This window comes from Juglans microcarpa x Juglans regia, chromosome 1D, assembly GCF_004785595.1.
Source record: "Juglans microcarpa x Juglans regia isolate MS1-56 chromosome 1D, Jm3101_v1.0, whole genome shotgun sequence".
NCBI classification, from domain to species: domain Eukaryota; kingdom Viridiplantae; phylum Streptophyta; class Magnoliopsida; order Fagales; family Juglandaceae; genus Juglans; species Juglans microcarpa x Juglans regia.
The window spans coordinates 37,800,043-37,822,833 of record NC_054594.1 but is presented as its reverse complement, the minus strand read 5'-3'; the positions used below and the strand labels follow the sequence as shown (position 1 = coordinate 37,822,833).

At 36.3% G+C, this 22,791-nt stretch overlaps 2 protein-coding genes across 2 annotated transcripts; both read right to left on the bottom strand.

Annotated features, from left to right (window-relative positions):
• Window positions 1-15,003: 15,003 nt before the first annotated feature.
• LOC121247279 (uncharacterized mitochondrial protein AtMg00810-like) lies at window positions 15,004-17,867 on the bottom strand. Its single transcript, XM_041145654.1, has 3 exons — window positions 17,724-17,867; window positions 15,703-16,572; window positions 15,004-15,024 (listed from the first exon to the last, which is right to left on the bottom strand). The coding sequence occupies exons 1-3, from the start codon at window positions 17,865-17,867 to the stop codon at window positions 15,004-15,006; spliced, it is 1,035 nt and encodes a 344-aa protein (XP_041001588.1).
• A 3,515-nt stretch (window positions 17,868-21,382) lies between these two features.
• On the bottom strand, window positions 21,383-22,315 carry LOC121247272. The gene has a single exon (XM_041145648.1). The coding sequence runs from the start codon at window positions 22,313-22,315 to the stop codon at window positions 21,383-21,385; it is 933 nt and encodes a 310-aa protein (XP_041001582.1).
• Window positions 22,316-22,791: the final 476 nt, after the last annotated feature.

Genomic DNA, 22,791 nt, shown 5'->3' with positions numbered 1-22,791 from the left:
GAGAGTACTAAAAGCATGATGACAGTATTCCAGGTACACATAAAGATGCGTAATAAAAACACCTTTGCCCGGGATAATTGAAAAAAAAAAAAAAGATTGTATATATATATGTGTGTGTGTGTGTGTGTAGAGAGAGAGAGAGAGAGAGAGAGAGAGAGAGCGTAACACTTTCTTTTCAGTGGTAATGAAGCTGTAAAACAAGGTTTTGCATAAAGTAAGTTGATTCAAGGACAAATTAGCTTTGATAACACATTGGCCGTGAATGGCAATGAAGCCTATCTAGAATATACACGTACGTACAGGCGCTCCCATCTACGATTTTCTGCAGGTTTCGTTTAATAAATTGGTTGCATAAACTTCCCTTTATAGCTGCAAGATGTCATTATTTCCAGAGAAAATAGATTCGAAAGATATGGCCGGAGGCTATGGGCGGGTTGATTGATTATCTTCGTGTGGTTACTTGTTCTCCGAAACCATGCAAAGAATATAAGCACGTACATGGCCTCTTTCCTTTTTGTTTCACTTTCATATCTCGTGGACCCTCCACTTATCCCACAAATGACACAACCCCCCCTATCAACCCAAGTTGGCTTTTAATATTTCAGCCCCCCCGAAAGGCCAAAACAGGAGCTTCCTTTATTATTATTATTATTATTATTATTATTATAATATAACACCACTCACCGCAACCAGTTAATCCCAACAAGAACACTTCCATCGATCACCATTATTATATCTCGGGGACTTGACGTTTACATCCTTTAGGATTATTGACTAATTCTCCCACACATACTTAATTTGTCATTTGCCATCTATCGCTTTTGCCTATCTATCAATTGCTAGCTACAACGTTTCTTGGAAAAGTGGTATTAGGCGGTGGCTCATTTTGAATCATTAGGTTGGTGAAATCCTTGTCAACATTATGCCATAGATCTTAGGCATATATATCACTCTCCATGAATCCTGCCCACCACCCACTTCTAATTATTCCCCAAATCCAGTGGGCGGTAAAAAAAAAAAAAAAAAAAAAAAAAAAAAAAAAAAAAAAAAAAAAATCTTTTATCTCTCTTTTAACTCTCTTCAACGCAAATAACGATGTTTTTTTTTTTATAATCCAAATTCATAAAATCTAAGGTACATATTCAGGTCAAATAATAATAATAAAAACATATGAAAGCAACTCGATCGAGAAACTCTCATGGCAATCAATAATCTGAAGCACCATGTCTAGTAGTAGTGGTTGCATGCATGGAGATCCAATGCAAACTAGCTAGAAAATAGCCTAACATCAACATGTGTATTGTGCTCGCTGTTGTCTATTAGGAAGCAACAACGACTTGGTCAAACTTGTTGGTTCGAAGGAAAAAACCAAATAATTTGATGTGTGTTGCTTTGGGGATATTGATGGATGAGCATCAATCCTATCATGGAACTTGTCCAAAAATTGTATTGCCTAGTAAACATCCACCCTTTTTTCTCTCTCTCTCTCTCTCTCTCTCTCTCTCGGATAAACTAATAAACAGCTCCTGGGATTTGTTTTATCTGGAAACGGAGTGTTATGCCAGGGGCCATGTATCCCAACAAAAAATAGGATAAAATTGGACTTGTCATGCCTTGGGTTGCATGAAGTGAATCTAGAGTCCTCCATATCTCTACTTGTTTATTTGTTATGCGAAAAAGTATTAAATCTATTATTTCTTTTTGCAGCTTAATCTACGACAACTTGGGTGGAAAGAGATGGGCTTTCATACCTGATACCTCCTCAAGGCCTCTTGGCATTACTTTAGTCTTTATTCTTGGGAGGACTAAAATTAAAGTCTGTGTCAAAGGGCTCTGTATTTTGAAAAAGTATATATGACAAAGAAAAAAGATACAGAAACGCATAGGATTGTGTGTGGAAGATTGACTGCTCATAATTTCAAGATTGGCATAGAGTGCAAATTACGCAACTAATCCTGAAAATCAATTTAATCCTGTTTATTTACAGATTCATATATATATATATATATATATATGTAGTTTGTCTTGTAGCAGATCCGAGCAGCGTCCTTCCTAAGGTAAGGTGTCAACACTGAAATACTCGTACTAAAACCTGCTCTTGCCCCAATATATATAGAGATTCTTAACACAATTTTCTTCTCTTTTTATTTTGGGCAAGTAGAGATAGATTCTAAAGTTGCTTAGCAATTATCTTAAAAAAAGTAAAGGTTTCTGCATTGAGTAATCTCGACTTTGCTGTTAAATGCATGCTTATAGTGAATAGATTAATGATACACTGTTTGATTATGACTTGGCCTAGCCTCGTAATGGTTTCAAGAAAGAGTTTGGTGGATCAAATTGCTCGCTGTCACAGCCTTCACTTTTTAATTGGTTAATTGGCCACCGGACGAAGTTGCCATTTTTTTTTTTCAACTCTTGCCAGACGAGTTTCAGGACTCCAGAAAGTCCGTCGTAATTAATTAAGGTGCAGTGCTACGTACAGTTCAATTTTTTTGGACTTTTTTTTTTTACTCATTTGCGGTCCAAATATAGGAATAGATAAAAAGATCTCACTTTATCATAGACTTCATCAAAACACTCTTATTTCTAAATCAAATAACATTTCAGTCTCCCTCTCCTTGCCGTGCATATGCTCTCGCCTCCTCCACCATCAACGACTCCTCTTCAAGGTCCTTCAGGTCCATTCTTATTTCTAAACTCTTACTTCGAAATTAATTGCTGGTGCATCTTTCAAATCTTATATACACACGACGTACGTATTTTATTTAAAATCTAATGATCTTGATCTACAAGAATGTAAATAATGTGTAGTGTTATTCATCTGATCTATGAATGAAACATACTTACGACAATGAGTTTGGTGGTACCTGGTAATGTAGTGTCGTACTAGCCTTTGGGTACTTAAGAAAGGGGATGGAATTGCAACCTGGGTATTCGAATTGAAGCTGACTGGAATTGCAACATGGGCCGACTAGGTACTTGACGAAGAGGGTCCTCTCTTGAGGAAGGAGATGGTGAACGCCAATGCCGATGGGCTATTGCGCAGGCAAGAGGGCAAGATTATTGTGAAGTGTAAAGAAATGGTACACATAGTGCTCAAAACTCGAGGTATATATTTTTTTTAAGTAAAAAACAATATGATTAGCGATCATTTGAAGACTCATCGGACCTTAAAAACCAGTGGGACAATCAACGAGATCTAAAGATTTTTCCAGGTACACATATATGAGATTCATACCAAGAATATTAACATTAAAATAAAAAAAAAAGTCAAAAATACCTATAAATTAAAGAAGATGTGGGCTGATGCATCATGCAGTGCTGGGTTTCTAACTTCTAAGCAATTTATCTCCTAATTGCCTTGGGTTTAAAAGAAACAAATGTAGCAGTATCTGGGTCTAGATTGAGCGAGTTTTGGCATCCAATCCAAGCCCATTGTACACACAATTTCCTAGGTAAGCCCATTGTTAAAAACTTAAATGTCGAATATAAGCCTCTACTTCGACCTCTCACGTAATGAATGAGCCCAAGTGTTAGGTGTTGAAAAACGTAATAAATAAGGTCGCATGCTTGCAATATCTATGCAATTAATTTCTTCCCCTCGATCAAGGTGTTTTTATGCATTTTTTTGATAGAGAAACTGTAACAGCCCACTAGAAATTTACTGGTAGAATTTCTATTTATTTTAAGAATTTCGTGAAAACTCTGTAAGTTTTTACGAATCGACCAATCGCGCAGGTTTAGTCTGTCAACATAGTCAGTGTTATCACTCACTATGATGCTAGAAATATGAGTTTAATTATTTGAGGTAGTTAGAGGTGTCAGAATGTGTTTTGGTCTACACCATTAGATTTAGTTGATTATTTATGATTTTATGGCGCAATAGCCAATTTTCATAATTTCGGATGAAATGACTGTTCGAAATTGGGAAATTATTTTTAGGGGTACTTCGAGCTTGAATTTCGCTAAACGATTTTCACTACAGGTTAATATGAATATTTAGGATTTTTCAGTACTAAGTTTATTATGCATTTCTTTGGAGTGAATAGTAACCTCGATAAGCGCACTCAGTGCAGTGTTTTTTAAAATCACAGTGTGGAATGTTCAAATTAGGTTATAGAAGTTTTATTTGGACACTTGGTAAGATCTTAGCCACACATAGTGAACAGTATTAGACATTTGGCACCATGAGGAACCATTAGATGGATTTGTGAATGAAGTCAAGGTGTGAGATCACGCCACCTAAGCAAAACTTTGTTTCATCTGATCAATCAAATTGTGCTAGACCAAATAGGGATTCAACCCTAGCAAAATCCTAAATGGTTGGAATCTAATTGAAATCCCAAAAGCTTGATTGAAACCAAAACCCTAAACGGTTTCCCCAAACCCTAAAATTGGCCTCCAAACCCTTTTTAATCCGATTTCTAGCATTGTTTTTAATCATTTGATTAAATCACTTCCACATTCTATTAATTAATCAAATCCTTGTTATGACATTATTATCCAACATTTTAAACCTTGGAAATTTGATTGGGCAAAAAAAAATTGGTTTTGGGCTTGATAACATCTCAAACCCTAACCAAACCCCCTTTAAACCCCAAATTGAAGCCCACTTAGTTGGGACCCACCAAGGCTCACGAATTTGGCCACCTTGGCAAAGCTTCTTGAAGAAGTTTCCTCCCCCACATGGCAGACCATCCACTGCCATTGGCTGCAACCCATTAGTGCCTTGATGTGATGAGAAGTCCACTCCATCAACCTCCATCTCTCACAGCTGCTGCAGGCAGTCCTTTGCCCTCATTACTCTCCACTTTATGTCACATAGCCTGTAATACCCCGTATTTATAGTGTATTTATTTTTAGTGAAAGATTATTTTAATTAATTTTAAATATTGTTTTTCTTGTTTTAAAATTTATCAGATTTCTCGTTGAATTTATTTTATAATTTTTAGGTTGTGAAAATTTACTTTGATGTGCTTTCTTGAAATTAATTAGTATTTGCATTAAATTACTCTTTGCTTTAAGGTATAATTTTTTGGTTGCACTATAATTAGTATTATTTTATTTTTTTTCCAATTTTATTTTCCCACACACGGCACTACCCATGCACGTCTATCTCTTCACTTTCTCTAAAGTTTTCTTATCACCCATATAAAGATACACTTTCATCTTATACTTTGAGAATTACCCTGTGCCATCGCTGAACCACTGTGCAGAACCACCCAGCCCTCCTAGTTCGATGCCAAACTCCTTTCTCCACGTAAAAACAAACAACAACCCACTTCCATCGTAAACAGCCATCACCCAAACTCCTCCTTGAAACCATTCCCAGCCACTGGGCGTCGCAGTCTAGCCCAGCCCGAGAGACAATTGGTAGTTGTTTCCGTGTATTGTTCCCTTAAAAACCAACTCCCGTGCGACCTCACCATCAGCGGACGCAACCTGGGTTGTCCACCGCGCGTAACCAACTGCCCAGACCGTCGCCACCGTGACCCAGCCGTGAACCCAGCCGTGTAGCCTTCAATAGCCATTCTGCAAGCCTCTGTTCTTCACTCCCGAAACAGAGGATGTGTTTCCTCCTACCTTGAGCCATTACAACCACTACCTACCGAGAGCTCCTTCATGTTGCGGCCCCAGAAACCGCTGGCGAGGTTTTCCGTCACCCCGGGTCCGCCTCATGCCACCACCGCCGCACGGTAATCTCCCTCTTTGTTTTCTCTCTCACGTTCGGCTTGCTCATCCCGTAAACTCTCTCTCTCTCAGATTTCTTCTCTCTCTTTCTGAATTGCATGCCCCTCTCTTGCCTAGTTCTGCCGCGACCACTTTTCCCTCACGGTGAGCCTCGTCGCACCTCCTCTTTTGGTTTCCTTTTTTCCTTTGTTGTGTTTTATGTTTACCTAGAAACAAGTAGAAACTTTGCACTCTTTGAAAATATTAACATGTAGTTTTAAACTTTATGGTCATGATATTCCTGGTAACTACGAAACTGCCATCCGTTTTCAGATATATTGTTACGTGGATTTAGTTTAATGGATTTTGTTTTAATGGTCTTGGTTTAATTGGTTGTGTTATAATGAATGGGCTTGGTTTTCATTATACATAAAAAAAATATGACTATATTGTTAATTTGAGCTATTTAGTTTTCAATTGAACTTGTTTTTTAAGTTGGCCTTATTTTATGGGATTTTAAATAGCTATATTATTTTATTAATCTATAATACGTTATGGGTACTTTAGTATTTTTAAAAACATCGGTATTCTTTTATCATAATATTTATTCGATTACTCTCTTCGGTATGGATTCGTTTAAGTGGATATTGATGAAATTAGAAAATGATGATATTTAGAGTTAAGAGAATTTTAAGTATTGAGGAATTAAAAATATGTACTTCAGGTGTAATATGAGATTTATTTGTTCACTGGAGATTTATTTAAGTTACATGAGTTTTATAGGTGACGAGTGACAATTGTTCAGTACTGTTGTAAAGAATTTATGAATAAGCTAAGAAGTTCAAGTAAGCGGGGTTCCTATGCTAGACTTTGTATAAAATAAAATGAACTGAGGTCCTTTTTGGAAAATGTGCATATTTTGCTATGAAAAGAAATCTGAAAACAATCTCAGATATTTGTTCTACATTACTAATGAGATTCTGTTTAAGAAGAAAGTATTTTCTGTCATGACTGGTGTAGACATGAGCTTATTTTTGACATTTTATTTTTGAACTTTAAAAAAGAGAGCGAATATGAAATTTTGTGCATAACTTATGTTTGATTCTGTTCTGTTCTGAAAATGTTTTGTACTCTATTATGATGTGGCATCTGAAAAACCTTTAGCATGACTTTCTGATTCTGTTCTGACTCTTATTTTGATTCTGATATGGTGATTCTGATTCTGTTTTACTCTTATATGTGGCCCTATCACGAGATACAATAGTGACCTCTAGCCCTGTCCCGGGATATAATAGTGACATCTGGCCCTGTCATAGGATATAATAGTGACCTCTGGCCCGCCACGGAATATAATAGTGGTTTTCTGTTCTGAGTGCAATTGCTTTGATAACATGGTGATTTATGTTCTGCTTGACTTTCCGCAGGATGCACAACCCTACCACGGGGGTTAAACATGGTCTCTATTATGATATGATGCTCTGATATGATATGATAAGATGAAGATCTTCAGTCATGTTGTGCCAAATGAGTCTTTGAATATGAAAAGTTGGTTTCTGAATATGAAATGTTTGAAAAGTCGCTCTGATTTTCGGATAATATGTATTTTTGAGATTTGCATATTGATACTGAAATGTTTTGTTTCTGCATTCTGAACTCTGTGAAAATGCTCATGTTTACACACTAGTATATGTCCTTTGCTTACTGAGTTGTTGATAACTCACCCCTTATCTCCAATTATTTTTCAGATAATTTTTGAATAGTCCAGCTAAGGATCAGGATTATGGAGCATCGGTGAGATGATTATTTAAGCATAGTGGATTACTCATAGAAGATTTCTGAGAAGTGATGGATTTTATTAAGAGATTTTGTCGTGCAAGATACATATTTCTCCATTTTATCACTTCTTTCTCCCGTTTTTAGAGAGAAACCCAAAAACCTCTCTCGGGCAGATTTCTATATCTTTTTGTGTGGCCATTTTCTACCATTTGTAGGTATTTTCTCATGATGACTCCTTCATAAAAATTGTTCGTCTTTAAATCTAGTTTCGGTGTATATCTTATTAGTCCCAATCCATGTACATTTGATTAGTCAAAAGTATTTTTTACTATGGAAATGTCATTCTGGGCGTGAAACTGGAGAGTATGATATGTTTTGGAATTTTTGACCGAGCTAATGGACATATCTTGGTCCGAACATTTTATGGAGTGTTGTTATCATGTGTTTATGAATGTTCATTGAGGTTTTTTTGCATGAATAAAGTTTTTGATGATGGATTTCCTTAGCTTTAGAAACTTGAAAACTGGAAGTTGAAAAACAATTTTTGTTCTGTGAAAGTTTGAATATTTCGTGGTTTAATCTTATTCCAAAGGCTTTGATATTTTTATATGATGATCCTAAACTTCTTATATACATGTTAAGATATTATTTTGAAGATATTTAGTATTAGTTTTAAATGTATGATTTTTCAATGCAAGAGGATTTCGGTTAGGCCTAAGATTTGATGTTTTTGGGTTAGATCCATGTTTTATGGAGTTTTAGCCATGTGATTTTAAGTTTGATGGTTGGATATTTTTTAGGATACCTTTTTAAACCATGAGATGTTTTATTTTAAATATCACAATTGTTTAAGCCATGGATCAAGAGATTGATCAAAGTTAGTGGAGAGAAAAGTTTATGTTTTGGACTAAGTTTAAAACCAAAAACTCCAAGTGTTTTTTTATGATTTTTGGTGGCTTTCGTTTGATTATTTAAAGCATGGTTGATCTTAGGATGATGTTATGAATGTGTTAGAAGTAAAATTTATTTTTTTGAAATTCTTGGAGATATTTTATTAAGGCCAAAACTTGTGATTTAAAGGTTTACTTTTTTGTTAAAAAGTTTAGTGTTGATGATTAGCTTTTCTTAATGTATATTTTAAGTGTATTTTTAAAATTAGGATAGGAAGAACCTTGTTAAAATATTTTGGTTTAATCATAGGTTTTGAAGATGGAAGAAATTGCAACCAAAATTAAGAGAAATGGCCTATGAATGTTTTGGCCATTGTGAGTTTTCCATAGTTGTGAATGATTTTAAATTTTTCTGAGTTGAAATTTGACTCTAGGATAAAATTTACATGAGGAATGTATATTTTGATAATTTTTGGAGTTAGGATGTGAAATCCTTAAGTTATGGGTAAAATGGTCATTTTTCCACATGTAGAGGGTAAAATTGTAATTTTACTCTAAGTTGTCTCTTGTCACATTTCTAATTGTTAGTAATTAAAGTTCTAACTTTTAGATTACCCTCTTACAGTTCCTTGTGTTTCGCGCTTTAATCTCGTAGAGCGCGACGATCGAGGTAAGTTTGCTCTTAACTTACTATCGGGTTACCGTGTATGTGTGATGGGTAAGGGAACTACATTTTATGTTCATTTGTTGTTATATATGCCATGACATGCCATGCTATGTCATCTCATGTTTATCTTTTACTTGAATTATTCTATCACGAAATACTTATCTGTTATATAATATATTCTGTCACACGTTACTATCTGTTGCAAGTATGTGAAATTACGTATGTCATCTGTTACATGTATATCATGTCACATAATATTCATTATCACATGTTATGCCATATTACGAAATATTTTCTGTTACATGTTATGCCATGTCACGAAATAGTCTGTTACATCTATGCCATGTTATAAAATGTTGTTTGTTACATTTTATATAATTTTTGTCAACTTACGTTCATGTCACGTTAAGTTATGTTAGGACTTCTGTCGTTTATGTCACGTTCATGTCACATCACTTTACGAAATGTCATGTATGCTAGTTAGGTTATTCATGTCAATCACGACCCTAAGTGCTAGGATGTGGTAATATCCTAATGGAACTCCTTTGTTCATGCATGAGTATCTAAATATGTGTGAAATTCCTTGGGTTGACGAATTACAGTTAACAGGTTGCGAATGAGGCCTAACTAGCTGGTCACCGGAACACGCCAGGCACTAACGCTGATGGAACCACACATTATGTTACGTGTGTCCACATCAAGTGTTGTACAAACAATTCATGGGGCCACAACAACTGTGGAGCATGAAGTATGGGGCCACAACAACTGTAGAGCATACACTACGTGAGACATAGCAATTGTGACATGTAGAATACGTGGGGCCACAACAACTGTGGAATACGTATTAACACACTCACAGCTGGTATAAACACATGTGTTGTGATGCGGTAATCGATAGGGACACACGGCTTAAGGGGACCCGTGTAGTATTCGTATGGTCACTTTTATTAATTAAGTCTATTGAATAAGATTTCACGTTCATGTATTTCACGTTCAAGTCATGTTTCACGTTATATTATGTTCAAGTTTACGTTCATGTCAAGTTTCAAGTTCATGTTTATGTCATATTATGTTCATGTTATGTCCAAGGTCACGTCCATGTTATGTCATGTTCATGTTTACATTATGTTTCAAGTTCACGTTGATGTTATGTTATGCTCATGTTCATGTTATGTTCAAGTTCATGTTCAAATTATGTATGTTCACGTTCATGCTATGTTTCAAGTCCATGTTATATTTCAAGTTCACATTCATGCTATGTTGCTAGTTCACGTACATGCCATGTCACTCAAACTAAGTTTCAGTTTCAATTCAAATTATGTCATTTATGCCATGCTATATGTCAAGTTATGTTATGCTTACTTATGACTTTGATTATGCATTCATGCTTTTACTGCCATGCATGCATCATTAACCTGTGTAGAAGTTTCCTGTCAACTTGCTGAGATTTGTAATCAAATCTCACTGTGGTAGTCTCAATTACCATTCCCCCCGAATGGTAGGCGATGTGTCAGGATCAGAGCAGGGAGCAAACACTGGCAGCCTGAAGGAGTTTGACTAGACGTCGTAGATGCAACACGGAGCTTACAGCCTCCATAGTTAGGTCTTCGGATAGTATTCTGGCATCGTTAGTCAAGTTACGCCAGTTACTCAACGAACTAGCCCAATAGTGTATTTTGACAAAGTAATTCTGGAGCCACGTCTCCGTTGTTTTGAGATTACAGTCTTCTGAGACCCGTGATGTAATCGTGGATGTTTTAAGTATGCATGATTTATATTTTAACTATTTGGGATGTTATAAGTTTGGTGCATAGTATTGCTAAAAAAAAAAAATTATCTGCTGTGAATATTATATAATGCTAGATGCATGTTAGGAATATTGCATCTTATATGTCATGAGCGGGGGTAGGTAACCTTGTGTTGCATGTCCCGATGCTTCGGATGTCCGTCCGATCCCAAGCAGAATCTGGAGGCGTCACAGAAACTTAGCCATGAATTATTTTTATAATAGTTTGTTCAGACTATGGTCCTGATGATGAATTAAGCCAATGATTAGTAGCACTCATCAAAAGTATACATCATTAATATGTTAAACATCTTCACATATTAATGATGTTTAACACGATCTTTATAAAAAAAAAAAAAAAAAAAAAAGAAGCTGGCCGGCAGGACGTCGATTGATTTGGCAGGCTGGCGTGACCAAAGGTCCAGAAAGACTAATTTGGTTCGACGAATTATATTTGAATTCAGAATTATTAATTAAATTAGACTAGCAGTAGCAGTGCATGCATGTATAAGGAAATATCAAGGCCCGATCGAGTACTGCATAAGGAAATAATTCAAACACATGAGAAAATAGGGAATTAGAGAAGCTAATTTCTAATGTTTATTTCTTCAACAAATGGCCGTATTAATTAAAGTCGATGATAGTACTTAAGCACACAGTACATCATGCCAGTTTGTCACATAGTAAATGGGCGCCGGAGATGACACAACTTGTATTAATTTATAAACAATTTGCTTAAACAAATTGCAATGGTTTGAAAAAAGAACACAACCACGAAATCCCCAAGAAACGTGGTAATTTCTTTTTTAATATATAAAAAACTTGGAAATCAATCGTTATATATAGGAAAAGCGTGCCCTACAAGAATTTGCGACCAAAGAAACTCTATTTTATGAAAAATAGTCATTTTTATAAAAAATAACTGATCAGACAATTTTCTTATAAAGCTAGCTGATCACAAGCGGCCTCCCACCCAAAGTTCCATGCCTCATAGTCTCATACATACTACGTACACACACGGTTGGTGATGACTATTCCCTCTTGAAGACTTGGACCTATCCCATTCCCGTGTGGTTTGCTACTTTGCTTCCTTCTCGGGCCAATCCAATTAAAAATTAATTACTTCTCATTAGGAGAAAGAATTGAAGTCATGATGGTGGTCCTGATCGATCTGGAAACCATTAATCTTTTTTTTTTTTGGTTGAAATCATGGAAATAATTAATCTTAAGGGTTAATCATAATTTTCATTATTGGTTGGCACAATACACTAATATTGAAAGAAGAACTCTTTGATTAATTTTAGGTCTCGTTTGGTTATGCAGTTCAGATGAGATGAGATGAGATATGATATTTTGTTGAAAATTGAATAAAATATTATTATAATATTATTATTATTTTGAGATTTGAAAAATTGAATTGCTTATTATATTTTGTGTAGGAGTTTGATAAAGTTATAATGATGAGATGAGATGAGATAGATTTGTGTATCCAAACCGGGCATATATTCTGTCGAGCCGGGCTACTCTGCTGCCCAGAATAGCCCGCTCTACTTAACTGCCAGTTGTTTTTTAATTTTATTTTAAATTTTTTTATTCACATTTTTTAATAGATTTAAATATTTTTAAAAAATAAAAAAATACATCAATATACTTAAAATCACTTTCTTAATCACTAAATAAATAAAAAAAATTCATCAAACAATTTGAGTGGTACATTTGGAGCAGCATAATAGCCTTTTTCTTTTCTGTCATGCATAGGGTATAAAAGTATAAAGGTTGTGTTTTTGCCGAATAAGGGAGGATCGCCGTTCAGGTCTTTGCAGCTGTCACCCTCCTACACGCGCCTCACCGGGATGAAACCCAGCCGCCGATCTTCAAGACCACCAAATTTGGCATTCATCGGAGTGGAGCGTAGCCTGCACGCGCAAGATGAAGCTCAAGATCTCGTCGACGCGTGCCCATCACGTGCCACCACGAAGCCCTCTGCCGATGCCATGCTCGGCATCTCTGGACTCCTTGACTCCAAGGCTTCCAAGATTGACCGTCGGTTTTCCTCTCCGAGTGACTAGTACCCTGCACGAGCCACTGCCGACGCATCGTGCACTGTTCATTCGCTTGGGTCTTCTGTTTCTTTGTTGTTCTATTCCAGTTTTTGTTATGTTTGTTTTTGTGCTCTTTTGTTGACCCAGGTAAGGTGTTGTGCCTTTGGATCGTCCGTAATCTGGGGCAAGAGCTACTCGAGAGTAGGGGCGATGTCATGGCCGGTGATATCGTACGACCTGTGCTCGCACGTAGGTGCTACTTGTGTAGTGGAGGCTGTTGTGTCCATGCGTGAGCTGGGTGCTCGTGTCATCAGGGCTCGAGATGCCGATGCCTGCGGTGAGTGTGACGTCCGGGTCACACTGAGGCTTGTGGTTTTGTAGTTTAGTTGTTAGTTAGTAGTTGTTAGTTGTTAATGTGTTTTAATTGTTTTCTTATTATTCTTGTTTTTAATAAAATAGAAATAGACTATTGGATTTAGTATCCATAGCAGTGTCCCGCACTTTTCCTCCCTAAGAGGATAGAAGGGCCTTCAGGTTCTATTTACAGATTGCTTTCTCTGTTACGAGAGAGTTTATTGAGGAGTTAAAGATAATATCTACAATAAAGAAATTTGTGTGTGAAGAAGTCTCAAAACTTATGCGTAGTTGGCTTGTAGTCTAAATTTTTTCATGTATTGACAAGTCACAGTTATAACTTCGATTCATTAATGAAATGAGACTATTTCCATCCAAAAAAAAGTATAAAGGTTGTCGTTACACTTACAAGGAACCCGCGGATTTGTAGGGACTGAAGAGTATTTGTCGCTGCCACGTGGCTGCATATCATAGACTGGTCAACATTTCCGTTTTAGATTCGGACCGGTGTCTCAGCCGGTCCCACCACCTCGAGTACCGATCTTGCCGCCTCTGTTGTCTTCGTCATGTTTTCAACTTTTCACAAACCCTCCTTTACCATTCGTTATTTCCCTTTTAGGTATATGTTTACGAAGACAAATTCAGAAATCACGGTAACTGTAATCTTTCATGAACGTCGGCACTGTTAATCACAACTTGCAGTTACAGATAAGTACAGTTGCTATATTAAATAGTGGGAGTAAATTGAAGATGACATGATGAGCTCCTTTGTTGTAACTCGACAATTAAGTTGTCATGCAGATCATCATGCTCACCATTGTCAAACATTAATTGAGAGATCTAGAAGATATTTTAATGAAACATATATCATAATTCAGGAATCGAGGGTTTTGTTTATATTTAGGTCCAATCCTCATTCAAACCACATATACTAACTTGCGTATAAGAACCCGATCACCTCAAGAGCAGAAGTACAATATCCGCTGAATTTGATCCCGAGCTAATGCAAAGAAAATTGAGATATTCAAGCCAAATCCTGGAAATTAACTTGCGAATCTGATTCTAGTAAACAATATTAATTAATACTTCACATATATTTGGAGATTTTATTACAAGAAAAATGGAAGTACTTGAGAAGTAGTACTATATATGAATGCGAGAGTATATAATACGTGTCTAAGTTAATTAGTTGTATCTTTACATGAGATTCAGCGCCTAGCTAGGTACGTACGTATCAATTACCGGACCAGTACATGCTTGCAATAATACTGCAAGCTTTGATCATTAGAAAGGGGAACGTATATATATATATATATATATATATATGCTTATTATATGTGCAGCGCAGGCATCATTTTCCTAGTTATGATCACAAAGTAACAGAACTGATCGATCTGATGTGCGTGAGTGCTACAATATCGATCGTGCTAATCAAATGATTAAGTGGAATGCATATAATTTGGGCAGGCCTATCTTCTTGTGGCGATCACTAAAATATGATGTTTGGATCAGGAAACCTTTGGGAATATTTAAGATTATTCCTTAACCCCAGAATTTACAACAGTACTAGTACTCATTAATTGTAGCTAGCTAGGTCTGTGCCCAATATATATATATATAAATATATATATATATATATATATATATATATATATATATCTGCCTCTGAAATATAGAATTGTAGATCAAGAGTAATAGCTAGGCTAGTCATGGTCATTGGATCAGTAGTAATTCAAGTGTTAATTTATATACGTACGTACGTACGTACGTGGTTGGCGTTCTTATAACATCGTGAATACTATATACAGTACTGGTCTTCTACAAAAATACAGCCAAAATCTGTAAGAAAAAGAAGGGAAAATACGTACATGAGCCAAAACCATATATGAATTAGTGTGTATATATATGGAAAACCCCTATTAATAAGGGTTATATATATATATATATGTCTTTAATAATCGTTAATTTATTTATTTAATGCATTTTGCGCCCTTGTGGTTCATCGACATTGTAAGGATCGACTAGTCACAATTTATTAACGCAGATTAATATTCTGGTAATAACTATATATAATTGGATTAAAATATGTATCAATCGATATATCGAGTATATAATATAATCCATGTGTGTATTAATTAGTTCACTTATAAACAGTAATGACATAACATTTTATTTAATGCAAGTGATATAAGATTAGAAAAAAAGGACGCTTATGGGCGGGCTGCTTGATGAGAGATAGAGAGAACTAGGGCACAAAATAGAAGGATCTGGAAAATACTTCGTATTCATCAAACAGTAAAAACAATATATAGTAAAAGTGAGTAACACACTAACTAAGGTGCACGTGCATACAGGTGATTACAATAAACTTTAATACACTAATAGGCCTCCTCAAGCTGGAGTGTGTAAATTAATAACACCCAGCTTGGATAAAAGGCTATGAAATCTATTTGTTCCTAAAGGCTTAGTAAAAAAATCACCTAATTGATGTTCAGAAGAAACATGTAAAGTAATTACAGTGCCATTTTGAATCAAGTCTCTAACTAAATGACAATCTATCTCAATTTGTTTTGTTCTCTCATGAAAAACGAGATTAACAGCAGTATGTAAAGCTGCTTGACTATCATAGTACAAAACAGATGGAGAAGAAAAAACAATTCTGAAATCAGCAAGTAAAGCAGTGAGCCATTTTATTTCGTAGCAAGTAGAAGCCATTGAATGATTCTCAGCTTCAGCAGAGGATCTTGAAAAAGTCACTTGTTTCTTGGACTTCCATGAAATCAGTGAATCACCAAGGGAGATGCAGAAACCAGTGATGGATCTTCTGGAATTAGGACAAGTGGCCCAGTCTGAGTCACAAAAACCTTTCAGCTTTAGAGAGGATGAATTGGGACAGAACAGCCCTTGACCAGCAATAGCCTTAACATATCTTACAACTCTAAGAGTAGCATCATGATGAGATTGGCGTGGATGATCCAAAAACTGACTTAAAGTATTCACAGAATAAGAAATGTCAGGCCTAGTGAGTGTCAAATAAAGGAGTATACCAATTAACCTTCTATAAGATGTTGGATCATCAAGTAAAAGGTCAGAAGTTTCAGTTTTGGACAATCGTAAATTCTGATCCATAGGAGAAGTGGCTGGCTTAGCAACAAGAAAACCAGAATCAGTAACAATCTCAAGGGCATATTTTCTCTGAGAAAGAGAAATACCTTTAGCAGATCTTGCCACCTCAAGACCCAAAAAATACCTCAAATTGCCAAGATCTTTCAGCTTGAAATGTAAATTCAGAAATTCCTTAAGGTCAGCAACAGATGTGGAATTATTAGAGGCAATGACAATATCATCAATATACACCAATAGTGCCATAAAAGAACCATCATTATACTTTGTAAACAAAAAATAATCAAATTTAGACTGATTAAAACCATAAGTAATTAAAGTGGAAGAGAACTTAGAGAACCATTGACGAGAAGCTTGTTTTAAGCCATAGAAAGACTTAAGTAACTTGGATACCCAAGTGTCTCCAGGTTTCAAAAAAGTAGGTGGTAATTTCATATAAACTTCTTCATCCAATTCTCCATGAAGAAATGCATTGTTTACATCCAATTGATGTAATTCCCAATTATGAATAGCTTTGCAACAGGGGAAATGTATCAAAATAATCAATGCCCTCACGTTGAGTATAACCCTTGGTTACTAAACATGCCTTATATCTCTCTAAAGTGCCATCAGATTTCAACTTGCACTTATATATCCATTTACAACCAATTGATTGCTTGCCAGTAGGTAAGTCAGTTAAAACCCAAGTATTATTAGTTTCAAGAGCATTGATTTCAGCTGCCATTGCATCCCACCAATGAGGATATTTGATGGCTTGGAAAAAAAATTTAGGTTCATATAGAGAGTCAACAGAAGAACAAAAATGTTTATAGGAATTAAAAATTTTGGAATATGATAAGAATGAAGAAATAGGATAGACAATACCTGCTGTGAGATCTCTAATTTTTTTACTTGTGTTTATATTTCCGTATATATTAATTAAATGTCTTATTTTAATTATGTTGTTTGTGTTATTTTATTTATGGTATTTTATTTATTTTATTTTGTGTTTCCTGGTTAGACTTCTTTAATTACTGTGTTTTTATTTTATCTGGGCTGTGTGTGTGTGTGTTTTATGTTTGTTTTTGGGCCATGTGTTGTGTGAAGCCTGAAGCCCAACCCTCTTAAGTTCAACCCAGCCCGTGTGTGTGTGTGTGTGTGTGTGATGTATTGAATTGGCCCAAAGCAGGGCCCAGCTCGTGCGTAAGTGAACCCAGGCCCTCCCCTTTATTCCAAACGGCACCGTTTCGGTCAGGAACTTAGGGTTCCACATTGTTTTCTCCTACCGCTGGACTTCTTCCTTCTTCTTCTCTCTTCTTCTTTCTTCTTATGGTTTCTTCTATTTTCTTCTTCTCCCTTCTTGTTCCAGCAGCTGCCATGAGCCACCTCCACCTTTCTTTGGCAGCTTCGTGTCGCTTGGTTGTGGCTCCGAGTACTTGCTGTCCAGCTGCCGCTCCACGCGGTCCTCCTTCCACCTCGAGCTCCCATTGTTGCCTCCGTGTCTTTCGGCATGTACACCGAAGGCTGCTGTCAGCCCGCCACTTCACCACGCGACCCTCTCTGCCACGCATTTCCTCCATGGCTTGTATTGCCGTTTTTGCTTTTCTTCCACCCGTGCTACACTCATGCCTCGCAAACCGCCATACTCGGTCTATTTATAGTCCATGGGTTCCTCAATAAAATCCTCTTAGTTCTTCATCTTTCCTCTCCTGTTTAAAGCATTTTACATCTCTAGGTGTTTAAGGATTTGCTTTGAGAATTTTAGTTGCTGAATCCGTGAGCTTGTGAAGTTTTGCCGAGCTCTGTTTTATTTTAAAATTGTGTAATTTCAAACGGTTTTTGGGTAAATTGTTGGTAATTTCCGTGAGTTGTTTTCCATCCTTTTTCATAAACTGAACTTTTCCTTGAGAGAAACTCACCAAAAAAGCCACTGTCTTATTCTTGAATCACTGTTGCCGCCGTTGAGCCACCTTTGGCAACGCCCCTTTCTCACGATCTTCCAGAATTATTCCGTTTTCTTGTATATAATTTTCCATCGCGAATCAAGTGATTTAAATTGATGTTATTATAATTGGTGTTGTATTGTAAAACTGTTGGTTTTGTTGAAAATTGGACCTTGGGCCATTGAAGTGTTAGATTGTAATTGTTAATTGGAGTTATTGGAATTGGGCCTTGAGCCGGATTGGAAGACGGGATTACGCGTGTAATTGGTTGTAAACTGTATTGTTGTAATTATTATGAATTTGTAAATGAGATATTTAATATTTATTCCAATAAACTGTTGTAATGCATATTTATCGTTTTTAATAAATTGTGCTGTGATGTCACGTTATCTGTTGGAATTGTGATTGAATATGTGGGTGCGTGTATATCAAGACCCCAAGCCGGGATGGGGCATTATCTCGGTGGACCTTCTCTGGTCACTCAGGAGTGTAACAGACTGACGTGACGTCCCCTAAGTTGTCGCGGGGCGATGACGGGAACGGACGAGACGGTAACGCTCTCGTACCAATTCCGTGGCCTTTTGCTGGCGAGGTTGGAGAATGCTTGGCCATGTACGCGCTGGACGCGGAACTGGACATCGCTCGTTACGAAGTCTCATGCACGGACGTTACCCGTGGTGTGACAATGAGAGCCAAGGCGTGCGGACGGTCCATAGTGGAGACCGTGGTGCATGCATAATAAAATAATGGTTATGATTGGGCTAAAATGAGATTTTTGGCGTGAGTTGTTAAAGGGGTATTTTTGTGAAAATGAAATGTGGATATCGTTTTCTGCATTATTTGTCCGTATGGGGACGCGTGATTATATTAATGTGTTTTAAAATCTCTTAGATGTTGTTTTGGTTTATTACTTGCTGAGATGTCATAATCTCATTGTGGTGTTTATCCTACGGTTCTGTTTTATGGTGCCGTAGAGTCTGATGCAGAGCCCGAGTAAGAACCTGAGGGGCCAACTCCGCCAGAAGTTTAAGTTGCTGATTTATTGTTCAGCGTTATGGGATTTGTTTCCCTTATGTTATTTTCTGTCTTTAATTTATCTCTTGGATGACTATAATTCTTGTAAAGTTATTTTTACTGTTTTTGAACAATTCTTGTACTTAATAAAGAAAGACATTTTTATTTCTCTGCTGCGAATATTTTTGTACACTTATTGCATGTTGTACACACTCTGAGCATTGGTCGTTGGGCTGCGTAATCCGTGTGGTCATCATCCCGGTGTCACGAACTCCACAAAAATAACACGTGGGGGTCGAGGGCGCCATACTTGTTGCTGAAGAACCATCAACCAGAGGAAAAGGAGTAACTTCATTAGTATTGATCAAGGAACAATGATAATGTTGCAGGTAGTCAGGTTTTTCTATTTCTTGTGGATTTTCGGGTTGGAATGGAAACAGAAACATTTTATGGATTGGAAGATTCGGATGGGATATTAGATGATGTATGAATTATCTAGTTGAGAATGAGATGGAGACTGAGAGGACTTAGAACAGTGTCTGATAAAGAGACTGGTAAAATAGGGTCATGAAGGAAACCAAAATCTAATGGAGTTATAGAATCTGATATGAAAGGAAAAATATTCTCATGAAAAACAACATCTTTTGAAATTAAAAATTTGTGAGTATGAATGTTATTGAGTTTATACCCTTTTATGCCAGCTGGATATTCAAAGAATATACAAGCTTGAGCTCGAGGAGAAAATTTGGTTGAAGAACCACCAAGAATGGATGCATAACAAATGCAACCAAAAATTTTAAGATGATTATATTGGGGTTTAACAGAAAATAACACCTCATATAGTGATTTATTGGAAAGAATAAGAGTTGGAATTCTGTTTATAAGATAAACAGTAGTTAAAACACAATCACTCCAAAAATTTAAAGGTATATGAGATTGAAATTTGATGGCTTGAGCAACATTTAATATATGCTGATGCTTTCTTTCAACAATAGCATTCTGTTGAGGAGTATATACATAACTAAGTTGATGTATAACCCTTTATCAACAAAAAAGGATTTCATATCAAACTCCAAAGCATTATCAGTACAAACAGTTTTGATTTTTGAATTAAATTGAGTCTCAATAAAGTTAAAAAATGCTTGTATATAAGATCGAGTTTCAGATTTTGACTTAAGTAAGTATATCCAAGTACACCTACTAAAATCATCTACAATAGTTAAAAAATATTTGAAGCCATTATAAGAGGGTATAGAAAAAGGTCCTCATATATCACAATGAATGATTTCAAACATAGATGTTGTATGAGATGTACTCAAAGGAAAAGACAGTTGTTTTTGTTTGGCAAGAGGACATATATCATAATGATTAACATGCTGAGATGTAAGATCAAAAAGGTTAGAAGCAATGTCATGTAATCTAGAATTAGAAATATGTCCAAGTCAACAATGCCATATGTAAGAATTATTTCTAACAGAATTACAATGAGGTGAAGTATCATTATCAACAGAATTACAAGAAATAGAAGTAATGCCTGGTACTTGCACTAAATGATATTGTCCTTGTGATTGCTTAGCTACTCCAATCGTCCTCCAATTGGAGAGGTCCTGAATATAACAAAAATCATGTAAGAATAAAAGAAAACATGAAAACTGTGAAACTAATTTACTTGTTGAAATAAGGTTGAAAGTAAATGCTGGAACATACAAAACATCAGTTAGATCAAAGGAATCAGAAAGTCTAACCGTGCCCTTATGTGTGACTTGAGTATATGACCCATTAGGTAATTTGACAGAAATATTGACAATAGAATTTATGAAAGAAAAAAGGGATAAGGGACCAATCATATGATCGGTTGCACCCGAATCAAGAATCCAAGAATGAGATGGACTAGAATTATGAGTATGATTAGCAAGAACAATGGAAGTACCTGAAAAATAAGGATCAGGTGTAGAGGGTACAGAATAATTAGAGAATGCAGAAACTGTTCCTGCTTGATTTACAGAGGGAACACTAGATTGAGTTTGAAGAAATGTAATGAGCTATTTACATTGCTCTGGAGAAAAATGAAATGATTGGGTTAAAACAGAATCAGAAAAATTAGATTGGCTAGGAGACACTTGATTAGCATTAGGGTTTCAGGATCTCAGTTTGTATCTAGGAGGATACCCATGAATCTTGTAACATTTATCAATAGTGTGCCTTGATAAACCACAATGTGTACAGTGTGGTCGATCCTTCCGAGGAACAAAAGTCTTGCCATGTTTGGATCCATTAGATCCAGGTGGTCCAGTTGATCCACGATTAAAATCTCGAGTAGAATCTCTATTTGAAAACATGACAACAGATTTAGTAGGAGTCAGAGAATCAGATACAATTTCTCTCTGTTTCTCTTCTTGTAAAACAAGAGAGAAAACCTTATTAATTGGGGGAAATGGATCAGAAAGTAAAATCTGACTGTGCAGATAAGCATAAGATTCATTAAGGCCCATCAAGAACTGTAGAACATAATCTTCTTGTTGAAAATCAACGATTTTCTCTATAGCTCCACAAGAACATGAAGGCAGAGGGCGAAAATGAACCATTTTTCCCCAACAACTTTTTAAACGGGTAAAATAAGAACTTACAAATGAAGCTTCTTGAGTTAAAGATGCAATGTTCTTTCGGATCTGAAAAATATGAGGGCGATTGCTTTGAGCAAACCTTTCCTTTAGATCCTTCCACATCTCCTCGGCAAAATCGATATAGATGACAGAGGATGCGATCTCCTTCGACATAGCATTGAGAAGCCATGACAGAACCACTATATTACACCGAATCCATGCACTATGCATTGGATCTAAGACAGGAGGCGGTGGCAAAGCACCATTCACAAAACAAAGCTTATTCTTGGAAATAAGGGCCATGGACATAGACCGGTTCCAAGTAAGATTGTTATCGCTGTTTAGTGGCTGAGAGACGAGAATAGCACCGGGATGGTCACCGTGTTGAAGATAGAAAGGATTAGAGTAATCCTCATGTTGATGAGAAGGAGCAGCGGGAGGGGGGGAAGGTAAAGAGTCAAAGGCCATTTTCGAGATGAGACGAAACGGCGCTAGGGTTTGTTTACATCTGATACCATGATGAGAGATACAGAGAACTAGGGCACAAAATAGAAGGATCTGGAAAATACTTCGTATATTTCATCAAACAGTAAAAACAATATATAGTAAAAGTGAGTAACACACTAACTAAGGTGGGTGCACGTGCATACAGGTGATTAAAATAAACTTTAATACACTAATACTGCTTGGTTTACTAGGAGCTAGCTTCTACTGATCATGTCTAGCGTTTGAGTTAGTTGTCTAACATTCATGTTCTCTGCAATGTGATTGACTAATTAGTTGCTTCTGTACGTACGTATGTGCTTGATTGATATTTATTTATTTGTAACTTTCGTGTATTGGGAGAAGAATATATATATTACAAGATGGTGGATTGCAAAATTGGGTGTGTTTGAAATATGAGCACTCTACTCATGACCGAGATCATGTAGATTTTATTTATA